Raw genomic sequence first — 18,584 nt, forward strand, 5'->3', positions numbered from 1 at the left:
TCTAACTTCATTCTTTTACATGTAGCTGTCCAGTTTTCCCAGCACCACTTATTGATGAGGCTGTCTTTTCTTCATTATATGTTCTTGCCTTATTTGTCATAAAGTAGGTGACTATATGTGTGTGGGTTTATCTCTGAGCTTTCTATCCTGTACCACTGATCTGTATTTCTGTTTTTGTGCCAGTACCATGCTGTCTTGGTTACTGTAGCTTTGTAGTATAGCTTGAAGTGGGGGAGGCTGATTCCTCCAGCTCCATGTTTTTTCCCTCAAGATTGCTTTGGCTATTCAGGGTCTTTTGTGTTTCCATACAAATTTTAAAATTTTTTGTTCTAATTCTGTGAAGAATGCCACTGGTAATTTGATAGGGATTGCATTGAAACTGTAGATTGCTTTGGGTAGTATAATCATTTTCACAAATCTGATTCTTCCAATCCAAGAACATGGTATATTTCTCCTATCTGTTTATGTCATCTTTGATTTCTTTCATCAGCATTTTATAGTTTTCTGAGTACAGGTCTTTTGCCTCCTTAGATAGGTGTATTCTTAGGTATTTTATTCTTTTTGTTGCGATGGTAAATTGGATTGTTTCTTTAATTTCTCTTTTTGATCTTTCGTTGTTAGTGTGTAGGAATGCAAGAGATTTCTGTGCATTAATTTTGTATCCTGCAACTTTACCAAGTTCATTGATTAGTTCTAGTAGTTTTCTGGTGGCATCTTTAGGATTTTTAATGTATAATATATCATCGGCAAACAGTGACAGTTTTACTTCTTTTCCAATTTGTATTCGTTTCATTTCTTTTTCTTCTCTATTGCCATGGCTAGGACTTCCAAAACTATGTTGAATGAGTGGCAAGAGTGGACATCCTTGTCTTGTTCCTGGTCTTAGTGGAAATGCTTTCAGTTTATCACCAATGATGTTTGGTGTGGGTTTGTCATATATGACCTTTATTATGTTGCAGTAGGTTCCGTCTGTGCACATTTTCTGGAGAGTTTTTATCATAAATGGGTGTTGAATTTTGTCAGAAGCTTTTTCTGTACCTATTGAGATGATCATATGGTTTTTATTCCTTAATTTGTTAATATGGTGTATCACATTGATTTATTTGCATATATTGAAGAATACTTTCATTCCTGGGACAAATCCCACTTGATCATGATGTATGATCCTTTTAAAGTGTTGTTGGATTCTGTTTGCTAGTATTTTGTTGAGGATTTTTGTGTCTATGTTCATCAGTGATATTGATCTGTGATTTTCTTTTTTTGTGATATCTTTTTCTGGTTTTGGTATCAGGGTGATGGTGGCCTCATAGAACAAATTTGGGAGTGTTCCTTCCTCTGCAATTTTTTTGAAGCGTTTAAGAAGGATAGGTGTTAGCTCTTCTTTAAATGTTTGGTAGAATTCGCCTGTGAAGCCATCTGGTCCTGGGCTTTTGTTTGTTGGAAGATTTTTAATCACAGTTTCAACTTCAGTGCTTGTGATTGGTCTGTTTATATTTTCTATTTCTTCCTGGTTCATGCTTGGAAAATTGTACCTTTCCAAGAATTTGTCCATTTCTTTGAGGTTGTCCATTTTAATGGCATATAGTTGTTTGTAGTAGTCTCTTATAATCCTTTGTATTTCTGTGGTGTCAGTTGTGATTTCTCCTATTTCATTTCTAATTTTTTTGATTTGCACCCTCTCCCTTTTTTTCTTGATGAATCTGGCTAAAGATTTATCAATTTTGTTTATCTTCTCAGAGAACCAACTTTTACTTTTATTGATCTTTGCTGTTGTTTCCTTTGTTTCTGTTTTATTTATTTCTGCTCTGATATTTATGAATTCTTTCCTTCTACTGACTTTGGGTTTTCTTTGTTCTTCTTTCCCTAGTTGCTTTAAGTGTAAGGTTAGATTGTTTATTTGAGATTTTTCTTGTTTCTTGAGGTGGGGTTGAATTGCTATAAACTTCCCTCTTAGAACTGCTTTTGCTGTGTCCCATAGGTTTTGGGTCGTCGTGTTTTCATTGTCATTTGTTTCTAGGTATTTTTAATTTCCTCTTTGGTGTCTTCAGTGATCTCTTGGTTATTTAGTAGCACGCTGTTTAGCCTCCATGTATTTGTGATTTTTTTCAGTCGTTTTCCTGTAATTGATTTCTAATCTCATAGCCTTGTTGTTGGAAAAGATGCTTGATACGATTTCAGTTTTCTTAAGCTTTCCAAGGCTTGATTTGTGACCCAAGATGTATCTATCCTGGAGAATCTTCTGTGTGCACTGAGAAGAAAGTGTATTCTGCCACTTTCGGGTGGACTCTCCTATAAATATCAATTAAATCTATTTGGTCTGTTGTGTCATTTAAAGCTTGTGTTTCCTTATTTATTTTCTGTTTGGATGATCTGTCCGTTGCTGTAAGTGGGGTGTTAAAATCCCCTACAATTATTGTGTTACTGTTGATTTCTCCTTTTATGGTTAGCATTTGCCTTGTATATTGAAGTGCTCCTATGTTGGGTGTATAAATATTTATAATTGTTATATCTTCTTTTTGGATTGCTCCCTTGATCATCATGTAGTGTCTTTCCTTATCACTTGTAACAGTCTTTATTTTAAAGTCTATTTTATCTGATATGACTGTTGTTACTGCAGGTTTCTTTTGATTTCCATTTGCATGGAATATCTTTTTCCATCCTCTCACTTTCAGTCTGTATGTGTCCCTAGGTCTGAAGTAGGTCTCTTGTAGACAGCATATATATACAGGTCATGTTTTTGTATCCATTCAGCCAGTCTGTGTCTTTTGGTTGGGGCATTTAATCCATTTACATTTAAGGTATTTATCGATATGTATGTTCCTATTACCATTTTCTTAATTATTTTAGGTTTGTTTCTGTGGGTCTTTTTCTTCACCTAGAGAAGTTCCTCTAGCATTTATTGTAAAGCTGGTTTGGTGGTGCCAAATTCTCTTAACTTTTGCTTGTCTGTAAAGGTTTTAATTTCTCCATCAAATCTGAATGAGATCCTTGCTGGGTAGAGTAATCTTGGTTGTAAGTTTTCCTCTTTCATTACTTAAAGTATACCCTGCCACTCCCTTCTGGCCTGCAGGGTTTCTGCTGAAAAACCAGCTGATAACCTCATGGGGATTCCCTTGTATGTTATTTTTTGCTTTTCCCTTGCTGCTTTAAATATTTTTTTTCTTTGAATTTAATTTTTGATAGTTTGATTAATATGTGTGTTGGTGTGTTTCTCCTAGGGTTTATCCTGTATGGGACTCTTTGTGCTTCCTGGACTTGGGTGGCTATTTCCTTTTCCACATTAGGGAAGTTTTTGACTATAATCTCTTCGAATATTTTCTCAGACCCTTCCTTTTTCTGTTCTTCTGGGACCCCTATAATTCGAATGTTGGTGCGTTTAGTGTTGTCCTAGAGGTCTCTGAGATTGTCTTCAATTCTTTTCATTCTTTTGTCTTTATTCTGCTCCTCGGCAGTTATTTCTACCATTCTGTCTTCCAGCTCATTCATTCTTCTGCCTCAGTTATTCTGCTGTTGATTCCTGCTAGTGTATTTTTAATTTCATTTATTGTATTGTTCATCTCTGTTTGTTCTTTAGTTCTTCTAGGTCTTTCTTAAATATTTCTTGTATTTTCTTGATCTGTGCCTCCATTCTGTTTCTGAGATTTTGGATCATTTGTACTATCATTACTCTGAATTCTTTTTCAGGTAGGTTGCTTATTTCCTCTTCATTTATTTGGTCGTAGGTTTTTACTTTGCTCCTTTATCTGTAACATGGTTTTTTGTTGTCTCATTTTTTTTTTTTTTTTTATGGGTGGGACTATGTTCCTGTCTTACTGGTTGTTTGGCCTGAGGCTTCCAGCACTGGAGTTTGTATGCTGTTGGGTAGAGCCAGGCGTTGGTGGTGAGATGAGGACCTCCGGGAGATCTCAGTCTGATTAATATTCCTTGGGGTCTGAGGTTCTCTGTTAGTCCAGTGGTTCGGACTCAGAGCTCCTAGCACAGGGGCTCAGGCCCAACCCCTAGCCCGTGAACCAAGATCCCGCAAGCCACGCGGGGTGGCAAAGAAAGAAAAAGGGAGGAGACAATAACAAAGAGTAAAAAATAAAATAAGATTAGAAAACTAACAGATATGTTATAAAAAATAAAAATATAGATGAAACAATAACAAGATGAGACAGATCCACAGCAGCAAGAAAGAGGGAAAAGAAAAACAAGCAGAAAAGGCCTTGGCTGTGGGGGGTGGGGCTTAGGCAGGGGTTTGGATTAAGTGGGGGTGGGGTCTAGGTTTAGGACCCACGGCCCTGGGAGGATGGGGGCGGGGCATAGGCTCAGTGCAGCCAGAGGGGCCCTGGAGTGCCTCTGGCCTTGGAGTGTGGATGATGAGGTCCAGGACCTCAGCAGGGTCCCCAGGGTCGGATTGGTTGGGGAAATGTTAGCCGCGCTTATCCCCGCTGATCCTCCCATCCCAGAGTGTCCCTCCCCGTTCGCCTCTACTCTTCTCCCCCCCTCCCCCTGCCACGCCCCTAGGACCCACATGGCTGGAGGGGATCTTGGATGATCGAGGACCAGGCCCGGGACCCCAGCAGGCTCCCCGGGCCCAAGTGGGCAGGGGAAACGCTAGGCACGTCCCGCCCGATCCTCCATTCCTGGAGGGTCCCTTGTCTTCCTCTCTCCTTTCCCCCCACCACCTTGCTCCCATGCCCCTACGGCTTACACGGTTGGAGGGTGCCCTGCAAGGTAGAGGACCAGGCCGGGGAGCCCAGCAGGCCTCCCGGGGCCTGCCTAGGTGGGGGAAATGCAAGCTGCGTTACCTCCCCGATCCTCCGATCCCTGAGGGTCCCTCCCCATTCGCCTCTCCTCTTCTTTCCGCACCATCCCTCCCACGCCCCCAGGACCCACATGGCCAGAAGTGGCCTCGGAGGGCAGAGAACCTGGCCTGGGACCCCAGCAGGCTTCCCAGGGCCCGATTGGGCAGGGGAAACGTTAGCCGCTTTCCCCTCTGATCCTCTGAACCCCCAAGGGTCTCTGAAGGCTTGGGAACCCCTTCCCTCCCCCAGCCACCCCTCAGGGGTGCTGTTCCCATTCGGCCTCTACTTCTCCTCCCCCCTTGCTCCCCACTACGTCCTACCTTATCACTTGGGGGTTCCTCCTGTCCCTTTGGGTGTTTAGGTCCCCCACCAGCATCTGGTTAGGTGCCCTAGTTGTGGGGGGATGCAAACTCTGCGTCCTCCCACTCTGCCATCTTGACCCCGCCCCCCACAGCAGTAATTTCTTAAAGGTTTAATTGCATTATGGAATCTGAAACCCTGTCAATGAACCTTTGGTACTTTGTTATATTAAAATCCATTAATCTGGGGACTTCCCTGGTGGTGCAGTGGTTAAGAATCTGCCTGCCAGTGCAGGGACATGGGTTCGATCCTTGGTCCGGGAAGATCCCACATGCTGCAGAGCAACTAAGCCCATGGGCCACAACTACTGAGTCTGTGCTCTAGAGCCTGTGAGCCACAACTACTGAGCACATGCACCACAACTACTGAAGCCCACATGCCCTAGAGCCCGTGCTCTCCAACTGCTGAGCCCACGTGCTGCAATTACTGCAGCCCATGCGCTGTAGGACCTGCGTGCCGCAACTACGGAGCCTGCGTGCTGCAGCTGCTGAAGCCCGCCCTCCTAGACCCCGTGCTTCTCAGCAAGAGAAGCCACCACAATGAGAAGCCCGCACATCTCAACGAAGAGCAGCCCCCACTCACCACAACTAGAGAAAGCCCATGTGCAGCAACGAAGACCCAATACAGGCAAAAAAAAAAAAACAAAAACGTAAAAAATTAAAAAAAAACCATCTGGTCTGTCTTAGATTTGAATGGATATTTTACTTATGCATGAGCTTGTAACATCATGCATTGATCATTTGAAAAAGATTGTTCCTTGAGTTATGCAGATCTTGAAAATGTTGACCCATTTCATTATATATCAAAAATTGTTAATATCATCACAGATCTCTAAAGGAAATTTTTTAAGTATTGCGAAGCTGTCAAGCTTATAGTGAATTGACAGCTTGAATTTCATCACTGAAAACAATGCCATTGGTTGTTTTACTTGAAGTGTTAGGCTCAGCTTATTTTTGAGAGAATATTTGTCAAATATCCAAGTCTGAGTAGTTATAGTTCTTTTTTACCCATAGACTTTTAAAAAGAAATGGTCTCAGGGACTTCCTTGCAATGCAGGGGACACAGGTTTGATCCCTGGTCAGGGAACTGGAACAGGCAACTAAGCCCGTGTGCCACAACTACTGAGCTCTCATGTCTCACCTAGAGCCCACATGCCACAGACTACAGAGCCCTCTGGAACCTGCACGTCACAACTACATAAGAGAAGACCTGCACACCACAACTAGAGAGAAGCCCGCGCACCACAACAAAGAGCCTGCACGCTGCAACTAAGACCCGATGCAGCCAAAAATAAAGAAAAAAAAAATAGAAATGGTCTCAAGGATTGAGGTTTAATAAAGTTAATAATTTTTACTGCTTCATCAAGGACATTCTCACGTGAAACTGGCATTTAAAAAAATTTAATATGAGTGAGTGGCAATAAGGAATATGATTACTAGTAAGTATAGTTTGGTGTCATTGTCTTGATTCATGCCAAGAGGTCAGCAGTTTTACTGCCATTGCTTTTAGATTATCAGTGCAAATGTCAATGTGGTGAAAAATGCAACTTCTGTCTTGGTATTATTATGAAAATGGTTTTGACCTTGTTGATCCCTTAAAAGGCCCTCGGGGGGACCCCCAGCTGTCTGTGGACCAAACTTTGAGAACACACAGCACATATATGAACACACATATATGTATATACACATGGGTTTCCTTGAAGCATTTTCAATACTGACACTGAATTTTCTCCCTGTGTGATTCTATGGATGTGCCATAATTTAGCCAATAAATAGAATTCTGCAGCTATTTGAGATAGACTGATATAGAAAGATGTCCAATATATATTTTTAAGATACAGAAAACAAATGTTGCATAGCAATATGTTTTGTAAGATCCCATCTGTGTTTAAATAGACATACATATTTGTGTGAAGTCATACCTAATGTGTATAACCTGTGATGATGTGGGTGGAGGGATATTTTTACTTTCTGCCTTATACGTTCTGTACTGTGGAATTCAACTGCACCCAAGTAGCTGTAACTTTAATGTTGGGAGATGTACAGCCCGGCTTCTTAAACAATAAGCGTGTCACTGGGTGAAAGGGAGTGGCTTCTGAATTGGTTGAGGTTCTTAGCTATTATTGTCTGTTGCTAGTGGATTATTTTCAGCTTTTCTCCACATCCTTATATATTAAAGAGTGAAATTTTCTTATTAATCTTAGTAAGTGAGCAATTTATCTCTTTCAATAAATGGTACAGTCCATTTGTAATACTTAAAGTTGCAGTGAACCTTGCAGGCAGCAGCTGTGGTTGTATGGAGGGAAGTGTTGGTTAATCATCTGTCTTTTAGCTTTTCTCACATTTTTAATACATAAGCCTCAGCTGCAAAAGAGAGTCCTATTGTAATTTACAGAACCATTGGATATGTAGTTACTCTTCTAGTGTTACAGTGAAAAGAACATGCCTTTCGGAGTCAGATAGATTTAGGCCCAAATCTTCTCTCCATTATTTACTTAACGGTGTGATCTTGTACAAATTAACGTCTGAGCCTATTTTGTTATTGGTGAGTTAGGGATTATAGCTTCCTGTTCTGAGGATCATATCTGTAGTGTGTATAGCTCAGTGCTCGACACAACGTCAGCTACTGTTAGCGCTCATCTGTTGCTCGGTCTGCCTCTCCTCTAATATACTGCACTTTCTCTGTCTCCTTCTTCAGTGTTGCACTGTTCCACTGAGAACGTTCTGGTTAGCCTTTAAGATTTTTAGCTGTCTCATCTTCTAGGAAGTTCTGTTTCCTTTAGGCTGAGTTAGTTGTTTTCCCCTTGTGGTTCTACATCTCACCAATATGACACTTAACTCATTTTATTTTTCTCCAATTTTTTTTAACTTGCAGAATTTTCAAATTTACCAAAAGACCCTAAAGAACAGTGTAGTGAACACTTATATACCTTTTGTCCAAGTTCACTGATGAACATTTTGCCACATTTTCCTGTATCTCTGTGTGTGTGTATCATTTTTTTACTGAAGCACTTGAGAATAAGTTGGAGATATTGTGACATTTCATCCCTACTTCCCATATTTCCCCTATAGTCACAATACCATATTATTCAAGGAATTTAGCACTCAAGGAATTTAGCATTGATATAATACTATTATCAAATATGTAGTCAATATTCAGATTTTTCCAGTTATCCTAAAAATTTTTTTTTTAGATTTTTTTCTTTTTTGGATCCAGGATTATGCCTCTAGGTTTGTTTCTTTAATCTAGACTATTCCTTATGCATTTTTTTTGGTCTTTCATGACATTGACATTTTTAAAGAGTATGAGACAGTTGTTTTGTAGGTTTCACAATCTTGATCTGATTGTTTTCTCATGATTAGAACATTGTTTTTTGTTTGCTTTGTTACATCTCTCCTCACACTATGATTTCCTGTGAGAAAGGCAAAGCAGTTCCTGACAGATCTAAGAAAGAACTGGCCCGACACTACCTATTTGGTTGACTTTGGTGTTTCTTAAAGTTGGCCTGGCTGTGCTGTTCTTCTGTTGAACGTAAGCAGTTTCACAGAACAGGAACATTAGACAAGGCCACTCTGTGTCCTTGGATCAAGACTAAAACGAGACCACTCTGTAATCATGTCTGAACACAGACAAAAACATTTTTTAAATCACAAAAATGATCAAGCATATCTTCATCCTGGCTATCGTGATGACTACAGCTTTTTTTCTTGTAAATCACAGCCTTAGCCTCTGTTCATTCTTCTTGCCTCATAGTAAGATTTATTAAAAGCATAGAATCATAGAATTAGATAGAATTAACAGAATCATAGAATTACTCCTACTTCCTGACAGCATCCAAGCCAGGGCAAACAAAGCCCCACTTCTTTGAATCTTTCCCCAAAGCACCTAACACAGGCTCAAATCCTGTAAGTCCTTTCTAACACCCTCTTAGTGAAATGCCTCAGGGTTCCCCATAGTATACTTTCTCGGAGTCTTAAATCCAGCTTGTTTAACTAGAAGTATGTTCTTGGTGCTGTTGACTAGAGGGAATTCACACCTGAGAACGTTGGCCTCCCTCTTTTTCTTTTTACTCTGTGAATGAATTTTTAATACAGTTAAGAATTAGCACCAAGCTTTTCTGGCTAGTTTCTTACTGGTCAAGGATAACTTTTAGTTTTTTATAATCAGTTTTTGGTCACCGGCATTTGCATTTAAAAAAAGTTGTGAACGCTGCTTTCAGGAGGTGTTCTACGTAATTAAAAAAACATAGAGAAAATCTCAAAGGTAGCTTATAAATCAAAGAGAGAGACTTTATTTCCAATGCTTTACCAGCTTTGTTAGAAGGTTTTGGTTTAATTTTCCTTTTGCAGCTTTTAATAGCAGACCACTGTTCAGTAATTTGGAGGTGGTGGAGTGGCTTAAAGATAATATGTACATACTCACACACAAATAATATAGTATGTAATATTGTATAATAAACCTCAGGAAAAATTTGTTTGACATTTTCTATCACAATTACGTATAAATTTTCTACTCTGTTCACAGGAAAATAAAAAAATTTCCATTCCTGTGAATGGAAATTTAAAGCACTGTTAAGAGAAGCACCTGTTTCCTAATTTCTCTTTGTTGTTGCCTTTTAAGGGAGGTTGATGATATTAAAAGATTAACAATTTGAGAATAGCCATTAGTGTGTTGTCTACCATTAGAATCTTGCTAACTCTTAATCTAATTTTCAAATTAGGTGGCTTTGTAACATATATTAGGGCCAGTAGTTACTGCATTAAAATTCATCTGCTTATCTTCGTGCTGCCAATACTGTTTTTTGTTGTTGTTATTTTGAAATATCTTAGGAACAAAGAAGTGAGCATGTTCTTTCATCACATTAGTTCTGATGATAGGATTCAGTGTAATTGAACCTTTTAATGCATTAGCCTTTAATTTTGGTTTTACTCCGTTCTGAAAAATGTTCTAATTCATCTCTGCTTGTCCAAGTTTAGTGGAATAGAAATGCATAGATCAATAGAAATATAACAAAGACACACTTTTGACATGTTTATTCTATTTAGAAGTGATATGCTTGTTGCTTAAGCATTTAAATCTAGTTTAATAGGGAGGTGGGATGAGTCATTGATCACACTAGGATTAAAGCAGCTAAATTTTTATGTATTTGTTTCAGCCAGTAAATGAGACTTTTTTAGGATGTCATCAAATATTAGGAAGTTTTTCATTAAAATTTTTCAACAAGTTGTTAGTTCATTTAAAGATAATATCAGGTGGTCTTGTGGGTTGAAGCATAATATAATATGTGCATTTTCTGGATTTCTGTTCTGAGATTGCAGATGCTCACATAAATACTAATTTACAGGTACTGCAGTTTACTTTTTTGTTTACAGGATAAATATGTTGGACAATAATCATAAGCACCGATACATACTTAATTTATTATTTAGGCAAAACAAGGAATAATGGACATTTAGCTGTCATTTTAACCTGTTTGGCCTGCGTTTTTTTTCCCAAGATTGAATATCTTAGATTGTTTTCAGGCCACAGAATTTGCTCTACATGTTAGGGCTCTTAGAAGTTTGTTTCCAGATAATATTATTGATCGGAATGCTAGCAGCGTCATTTTAGATGTGTTTTTTTGTCATTGGAAGAATTTAATTTAATGTAATTGTTGCGTATGAACTGGGAACTAATAGGAAAGTAGATTTAGCATAATGGATTATATTAGGTTTGGTTACTTGTGACAAAACTTAAAACCAGATAGACGTCAATTTTTTTCTCATGGCATAAGCTCTGGAGGTAGGCTATGCAGGGCAGCATAGGAGGCAGGGCAGCTCCAAAGTAATCAGGAATCCAAGCTCCTGCCTTGTGGCTATGTCATTTTTAACATCCCACATCATAGTCCTTCTTGGAAAGGGAAAAGGAGATAGAAGAAAAAGCGGGAGGTGGGGAGGTGAGGGTGTATATCAGTTGTCTCTTAAAGAGATTTCTGGTAATCTGCAAAATAACCATTGTTTATATGTTATTGGCCAGAATTTAGTCCGTGTCCACATGTAACTGCAAGGCAAGATGGAAATTATAGTTTTTTTTTTTCCCTGGGCCGCCATGTACCTAGTTAGAAATTGGGGATTATTTTACTTAGAAAGAAGGCGAGAACAGATATGGGGATAGCAGCTGGCTATCCCAAAGTAAATGAAGTAGCATACTGAATGTTAGGAATCCTCTAATTGATTGCCACTTGCCTGCTAACCTTTACTGGGCCTGGGCTCTTTGAGGATGCTGATACAAGTCACAGATCTTTTCCCTAGAAAAATGTATCTGTGGACATATGTGTGGAGTTTTGTAGGATTGTTGTAACCCATCCATTAAGCATAGGGAGTTGTTTATGGACCCACTGTTAAAATTTCTTTTTCTTTCTTTCTGTTTTTGGCTGTGTCGGGTCTGGCGGCACGTGGGATCTTCATTGTGGCACGCAGTCTTCTCTCTAGTTGTGGTGTGCAGGTTTTCTCTTCTCTGGTTGTGGCGCTCAGGCTCCAGAGTGCGTGGGCTCTGTAGTTGTGGCATGCGTGTTCCAGAGCGCATGTGCTCTGTAGTTTGTGGCACGCGTGCTCTCTAGTTGTGGCATGCATGCTCAATAGTTGTGGTGCATGGCTTAGTTTCCCTGCAGTACGTGGGATCTTAGTTCCCCAACCCAGGATTGATTGGAAGGCGGATTCTTTACCACTGGACCACCAGGGAAGTCCGTAAAATTTCTTATCAGTGAAAGATGACTATCTTCTAGGATAGAATGTTCCACTGTAAGATAGTTCTTTGTGTTAGAAAGTATTTCTATGCTTTTATTATTCACTCATACAGTCAACAAAAATATATTAGCATGTTCTATATGCCAGACACTATGATGGTATTTGAAGATTTAAAGACACCATGATTGGTTTATTAAGTGCTTACTATGTGCCTGGTATGGAACTGCTCATTTTAAGTACATTGCTCATTTTCTCCATTTTGTAAATTAGGAAATAATCTGCCTAAGATTTTATAGCTAGTGAATGATAGAGCAAGTAGTTTGAACCCAGGTCTAACTCTAAAACCATTTCTTTTAGTTACCATGAAGTAGACATTTCACCATAAGCATGAGACACATTGAGCTGAGGTATTTAGTGGTTCAGTTTCAAATTCTTGCTGTGGGTAGTATAACTAGGAATCTCTCTCTCTCTCTCTTTTATCTTTAGGTTGACAAACATTTTTAATGTGATCATGCTACCTTGCTTATTTACATTCCATAGAAAAAACCTGTTCACTTTCTGTAAAACATTGTTAACCATTTTAAGGTGATATCATGATTAAAATCAAAATGCTTGAACCTCAATCTGTTATTTGCCACAAACTCTACTTATTATGTCCAGTTTTTTAGCTGGGATATAGTATAATCTTACACATAAGGGCTGGTTTTCAATTAAAGTATGTTGGATTAGATGTGACATTTACTAGTTTAGAACATCTTTTTTGTAATTATGTGTTTTTACAATATAGTTGAGCATTTCGAAACAGATTTCCCCATAAACAAGGGAGAGTAGAGAGTTGGCACAAATTTAGTTAGCACACCAAAATTTAATCATTAATTGTGTTTCTGAGTGGGTGGAAAATAGAGGTGATATTTTAAAAAGTTAGTAAAGAATAAATTTCCTTACTTTATAGTTATATTAAATACTTGTTGAGCTACTGCAGGAAGTGTGGCACTGCAAAAGTACCCTCTTTTCTCTTTGTACTCTCAGATGTAGTTTAATGCTTTGACTAAAGCAAGTGAGGGCTCTGTTTTAATCCGTTTCTTTTTTTCCTCCCTTTCTTTCATTTGCTTCTTTGTAGTGATAACTGCAAAGAAGTTGACTTATTTCCAATAAGTTGTGGTGCCTATAACTAGGAATCTCTTTATACCTCAGTTTTCTATTAACATTTTGCAAAGCCACTTAAGTACGGGATGTGTTACTCTTTTGATTTTGTATTTTTTTGAACCTAAATTGCAATCAGTATGATACATGGCATGTGACAAATGCCAACCAGTAATCTTATCTGAGAGTAGTACAAAATGGTCATATTTGAAAATGTCTTATCAGCATTCAAACTGTATATATCATTAAAAAAAATTCTTTGAAAACCACCTTTCGATCACCTTGCAAACCAGAGCTCACTGTGCTGTGTGTGTTCTTTTTTTTCTCACAAGTGTGCTTTCATGTACACTGACAGCATCACACATGGAATTTGGCTTGAAAGCTTTTTGCTTCAAGCTGAGGTTTTTGACCCCACTGACATACAGATGTTCTCGGAATTTTCTCTCTTCAGCTCCGTTTATAAATCAAAAAAGAGTGGGAAAGGGAAAATTATATGAGTAATTACAGTATTAAATTACTATAGAAAAGCATTTGAGTTCTTTATTAATTCTGCTTTCAACTTTAGTTTCAAATTACCAGCTTCTTAAATGGTAAGTTTTTTATATTGACAGGCTTTAGATTATCACTGCATTATTTATTTACTAGTTGACACCTCTGCCTCTTGTTTTATCAGAAACATTATTTTCTTTTCTGGTGGGAGCACTACTGATTCCAATTGTAGAGACTAGATTTGACTTCAGAAGGTTGCCTGATAAGCAGAGCAAATAGGCAATGATAGGCCTGCTGCTGCTTTCTAAACTGTGAACATAAACTAACATAAATCAGTGTTTGATCTTTCTTTCCTTAAGTGTTGATTCTTATTTAATTCTAGGACGATTTGATGAAACTGTTATTGAAGAGAGGAGACAGTGTGCTGAAGATCTGCTACAGTTCTCTGCCAATATTCCTGCTCTTTATAACAGTAAACAGCTTGAAGATTTTTTCAAGGTTTGGTGTTCTTTCTGGAATATTTTGTATTTTATTAAATGTCTTTGTTTTCTAGTTTGTAGTAAAGCAAGATTCAAGTTGTTTTTAAAACAAAATGTCATTTACTTTTGAATTTCATAATTCACTAAAATAAGTAGAAGTTAATAGCTAAATAACAATGTCATGGCATGTCTTCTGTATCTCATGTAGAACTGTATATAATTTTCGATTCACAGATTAAAAAAAAATTGATGCTGAAGGTTTAGAGATTATGTAATTTACTCTATCATAATTGAAACACATTAAAATGTTTAAATATGATGAAACTCCAGTAGTTATCTTCACTTTTTGAGGTGTCTTTCAGTAGTAGTCTTCTTTTCTGTTAGTCTATATTAAATTTGTTCTAATTAGACTAAGCTATGTAAAGATAGAACAAAAATAGTCACCGTACAACTTAAAGAGGTAGACTAGTACAAGTTGTATTACCACAGATGTTTGGATAGTAGTGTTTTAAGTTTCTTGACATGTAATGCCTTCATTCTCATTTTAAATAATAATTTTCTAGCTTATTTTGTATTGAACCTGTGCTAGTTGTCGGTTAATATCAATGTCTTTATTTATAATATTAATGTGTTTTCCTATTTCATTTAGCTCTCTAGGAAAAAGCTAGATGATTGTGCCATAATTATTTTTTCCCTTCTTTAACTAAAAATCTACTCAATTGTATATATGTCATTTCTTAAACCATATAGGCAGCAAGGTATATGAGGATCTTACAAAAGGATATAGCAAAGGATCTACAAAAGGAATTTATTTTTTATGACCTATTTTAGTTTACTGAAGGAAGTTGATCTTTTGAAAGATATTATAAACTTACGACTTAGAAAGAGTAGTAGAAAAGTTTGTAGTAACAATAAGATTCTTGCTGATTGACTTAATTGCTTAATTTTTCATTACTCTGCAAACGTGGCTGAGATGATAAATTTGGCTTCTGCTCATGACCTAATGCAGATATTTAGGATAAAAGGCCAAGTCAAATTGATACAGTATTTAGCTCTTTACTAAATACAGCTGTTTCTATGTGGCAGCGAATCTATGCTTTTAGAAAAAGGCAGCATTACTTATTATTATTTTTTTAATTAATTTTTTTGGCTGCGTTGGGTCTTCGTTGCTGCACGTGGGCTTTCTCTAGTTGTGGCGAGCGGGGGCTACTCTTCATTGTGGTGTGCGGGCTTCTCATCGTGGTGGCTTCTCTTGCTGTGGAGCACGGGCTTTAGGCGCGCAGACTTCAGTAGTTGTAGCACGCGGGCTCAGTAGTTGTAGCAGGCGGGCTCAGTAGTTGTGGCTCCCGGGCTCTAGTGCGCAGGCTCAGTAGTTGTGGTGCACAGGCTTAGTTGCTCTGTGGCATGTGGGATCTTCCCGGACCAGGGCTCGAACCTGTGTCCCTGCGTTGGCAGGTGGGTTTTTAACCACTGTGCCACCAGGGAAATCCCATGGCAGCATTAGTAAGCAAGAAGAATATTGCTCTATAGAAATTGTGAAAGGCAGTCTTGGAAATTAACACATGCCAAGGGCTAAAAAAGGGATATAGAGGTCAGATCATAGACTGAACAATTTTTTTTTTTTTTTTTTTTTCTTTTTTGCGGTACACGGGCCTCTTACTGTTGTGGCCTCTCCCGTTGCGGAGCACAGGCTCCGGACGCGCAGGCTCAGCAGCCATGGCTCACGGGCCCAGCCGCTCCGCGGCATGTGGGATCTTCCCGGACCAGGGCACGAACCCGTGTCCCCTGCATCGGCAGGTGGACTCTTAACCACTGCGCCACCAGGGAAGCCCTAGACTGAACAATTTAAATGAAAGCTAGCTGCTCATTCTATTTCTTTTGGGTCTGGGAATTCCTAATTGTAACTGTTGCTGGAAGACACTTATTTTTAGGCTTTGTGGAATGAGAAACAAAAGGAAAGGAAGAAAAAATCGGGCAGTTTAAGAGAAGTCAAGCTAGTCTTGGAAAATATTTGGAAATATCTTAAGCAGTGTGCTTGGCAGGAGAGAGATACTGATTTGGTAATATCACAACAGTGATGCTTAGTTTCTTTACATAGAGATCAGTAAATATGGTCTTTGAAGGTTATTTAGCTGCAGGTAAACAATAACAACAGCAAAACTCACCATATTATCTTAAACAAGAAAAGGGTTTATTTGTCTCATACAACAAAGTTTCTTTTTCCACATATATATATATTTTTAAATTCAGGTATAGTTGATTTACAACATTATATAAGTTTCAGGTGTACAACATAGTGCTTCACAATTTTTAAAGGTTTTACTCCATTTATAATCATTATAAAATATTGGCTACATTCCCTGTGTTGTACAGTATATCCTGGTAGCTTATTTATTTTATACATAGTAGTTTGTACCTCTGAGTCCCCTACTCCTATTTTGCTCCTCCCCCTTTTCCTCTCCCCAATCATAATCACTGTTTCTCTCTATCTGAGTCTGTTTCTTTTTTGTTATATTCATCAGTTTGTTTTATTTTTTAGATTTCACATATAAATGATATCATTCTGTATTTGTCTTTCTCTTTCTGAGTTATTTCACTAAACATAACACCCTCCGAGTCCATCCATGCTGTTGCAAATGGCAAAATTACATCCTTTTTTATGGCTGAGTAGTATTCTATTGTATATGTACACCACATCTTCTTTATCTGTTCATCTGTTGATGGACACTTAGGTTGCTTCTATATCTTGCCCATTGTAAATAATGCTACTCTGAACATTGGGGTGCATATATCTTTTTTTTTAAACATCTTTGTTGGATTATAATTGCTTTACAGTGTTGTGTTAGTTTCTGCTGTACAACAAAGTGAATCAGCTATATGCATACTTATACCCCCATATCCCCTCCCTCTTGCGTCTCCCTCCCACCCTCCCTATCCCACCCCTCTAGATGGTCACAAAGCACCGAGCTGATCTCCCTGTGCTGTGCAGCTGCTTCCCACTAGCTATCTATATTACATTTGGTAGTGTGTATATGTCCATGCCACTCTCTCACTTCATCCCAGCTTCCCCTTCCCCCTCCCTGTGTCCTCAAGTCCGTTCTCTATGTCTGTGTCTTTATTCCTGTCCTGCCCCTAGGTTCATCAGAACCATTTTTTTTTAGATTGCATATATATATGTGTGTTAGCATATGGTATTTGTTCTCTTTCTGACTTACTTCACTCTGTATGACAGACTCTAGGTCCATCCACCTCACTATAGATCAAGACAGTATGGTACTGGCACAAAAACAGAAATATAGATCAATGGAACAGGATAGAAAGCCCAGAGATAAACCCACACACATATGGTCACCTTATCTTTGATAAAGGAGGCAAGAGTATACAATGGAGAAAAGACAGCCTCTTCAATAAGTGGTGCTGGGAAAACTGGATAGCTACATGGAAAAGAATGAAGTTAGAACACTCCCTAACACCATACACAAAAATAAACTCAAAATGGATTAAAGACCTAAATGTAAGGCCAGACACTATAAAACTCTTAGAGGAAAACATAGGCAGAACACTCTATGACATAAATCATATATCTTTTTGAATTATGTTTTTGTTTTTTTTGGATGTATTGGAACTGCTGGGTCATATGGTAGTTCTGTTTTTAGTTTTTCGAGAAACCTCCACACTGTTTTCTTCAGTTGCAACACCAATTTACATTCCCATCAGCAGTGCACAGGGTTCCCTTTTTTCCACATCCTTGCTAACTAACATTTATTATTTGTCGTCTTTTTGATGATAGCCATTCTGACAGGGTGAGGTGATGTCTCATTGTGGTTTTGATTTGCATTTCTCTCATGATTAATGATGTTAAGCATCTTTTCATGTGCCTGTTGGCCATCTGTATGTCTTTGGAAAAATGTCTATTCAGGTCTTCTGCCCACTTTTTAATTGGGTTGACTGTTTTTTTGATGTTGAGTTGTATGAGCTCTTTATGTATTTTGGATATTAACCCCTTATTGGTCATATCATTTGCAAGTGTTTTCTCCCAGTCAGTAGGTTGTCTTCTCATTTTGTTGATGGTTTGCTTTGCTATTCAAAAGCTTTTTAGTTTAATTAGGTTCCGTTTGTTTATTTTTGCTTTTGTTTCCTTTGCCTTTGGAAATGGATCCAAAAAAATATTGCTATGATTTATGTCAAAGAATGTTCCACCTGTGTATTCTTCTAGGAGTTTTATAGTTTCCAGTCTAACATTTAAGTCTTTAATCCATTTTGAGTTTATTTCTGTATATGGTGTGAGAAAATGTTCTAATTTCATTTCATATAGAAAACATATATCAGATAGATATTGAGCAGTGGAATCGCTGAGTCTTATGGTAAGTTTATGTTTTTAAGAAACTGCCAAACTGTTTTCCAAAGTGACTTCACCATTCCCCAGCAATGTATGAAGGCTCTGGTTCTTTTACAACCTCACCAGCACTTGGTATCATGTGCTTTAAAAAATATAACTATGTGTATAATGGTGTCTCACTGTAGCATTAATTTCAATTTCGTAACCTCACCAACACTTGGTATTGTGTGATTTTTTTTTTCTTTAATTTACTTTTGGCTGT

General features: G+C 38.2%; 1 protein-coding gene across 8 annotated transcripts in view; it reads left to right on the forward strand.

Moving 5' to 3' along the window:
- The window catches only part of RPS6KC1 (ribosomal protein S6 kinase C1), a 221,036-nt gene that overhangs the window by 52,427 nt on the left and 150,025 nt on the right, over positions 1-18,584 (forward strand). For all 8 annotated transcript variants that reach the window (XM_004275247.3, XM_033438041.1, XM_033438040.2 and 5 more), the window contains one exon: positions 13,887-14,002. In XM_004275247.3, the coding sequence (XP_004275295.1) occupies positions 13,887-14,002 (116 nt within the window). The remainder of the gene's footprint in view (positions 1-13,886; positions 14,003-18,584) is intronic.

The sequence above is a fragment of the Orcinus orca genome, chromosome 1 (assembly GCF_937001465.1).
Source record: "Orcinus orca chromosome 1, mOrcOrc1.1, whole genome shotgun sequence".
Lineage (NCBI taxonomy): Eukaryota > Metazoa > Chordata > Mammalia > Artiodactyla > Delphinidae > Orcinus > Orcinus orca.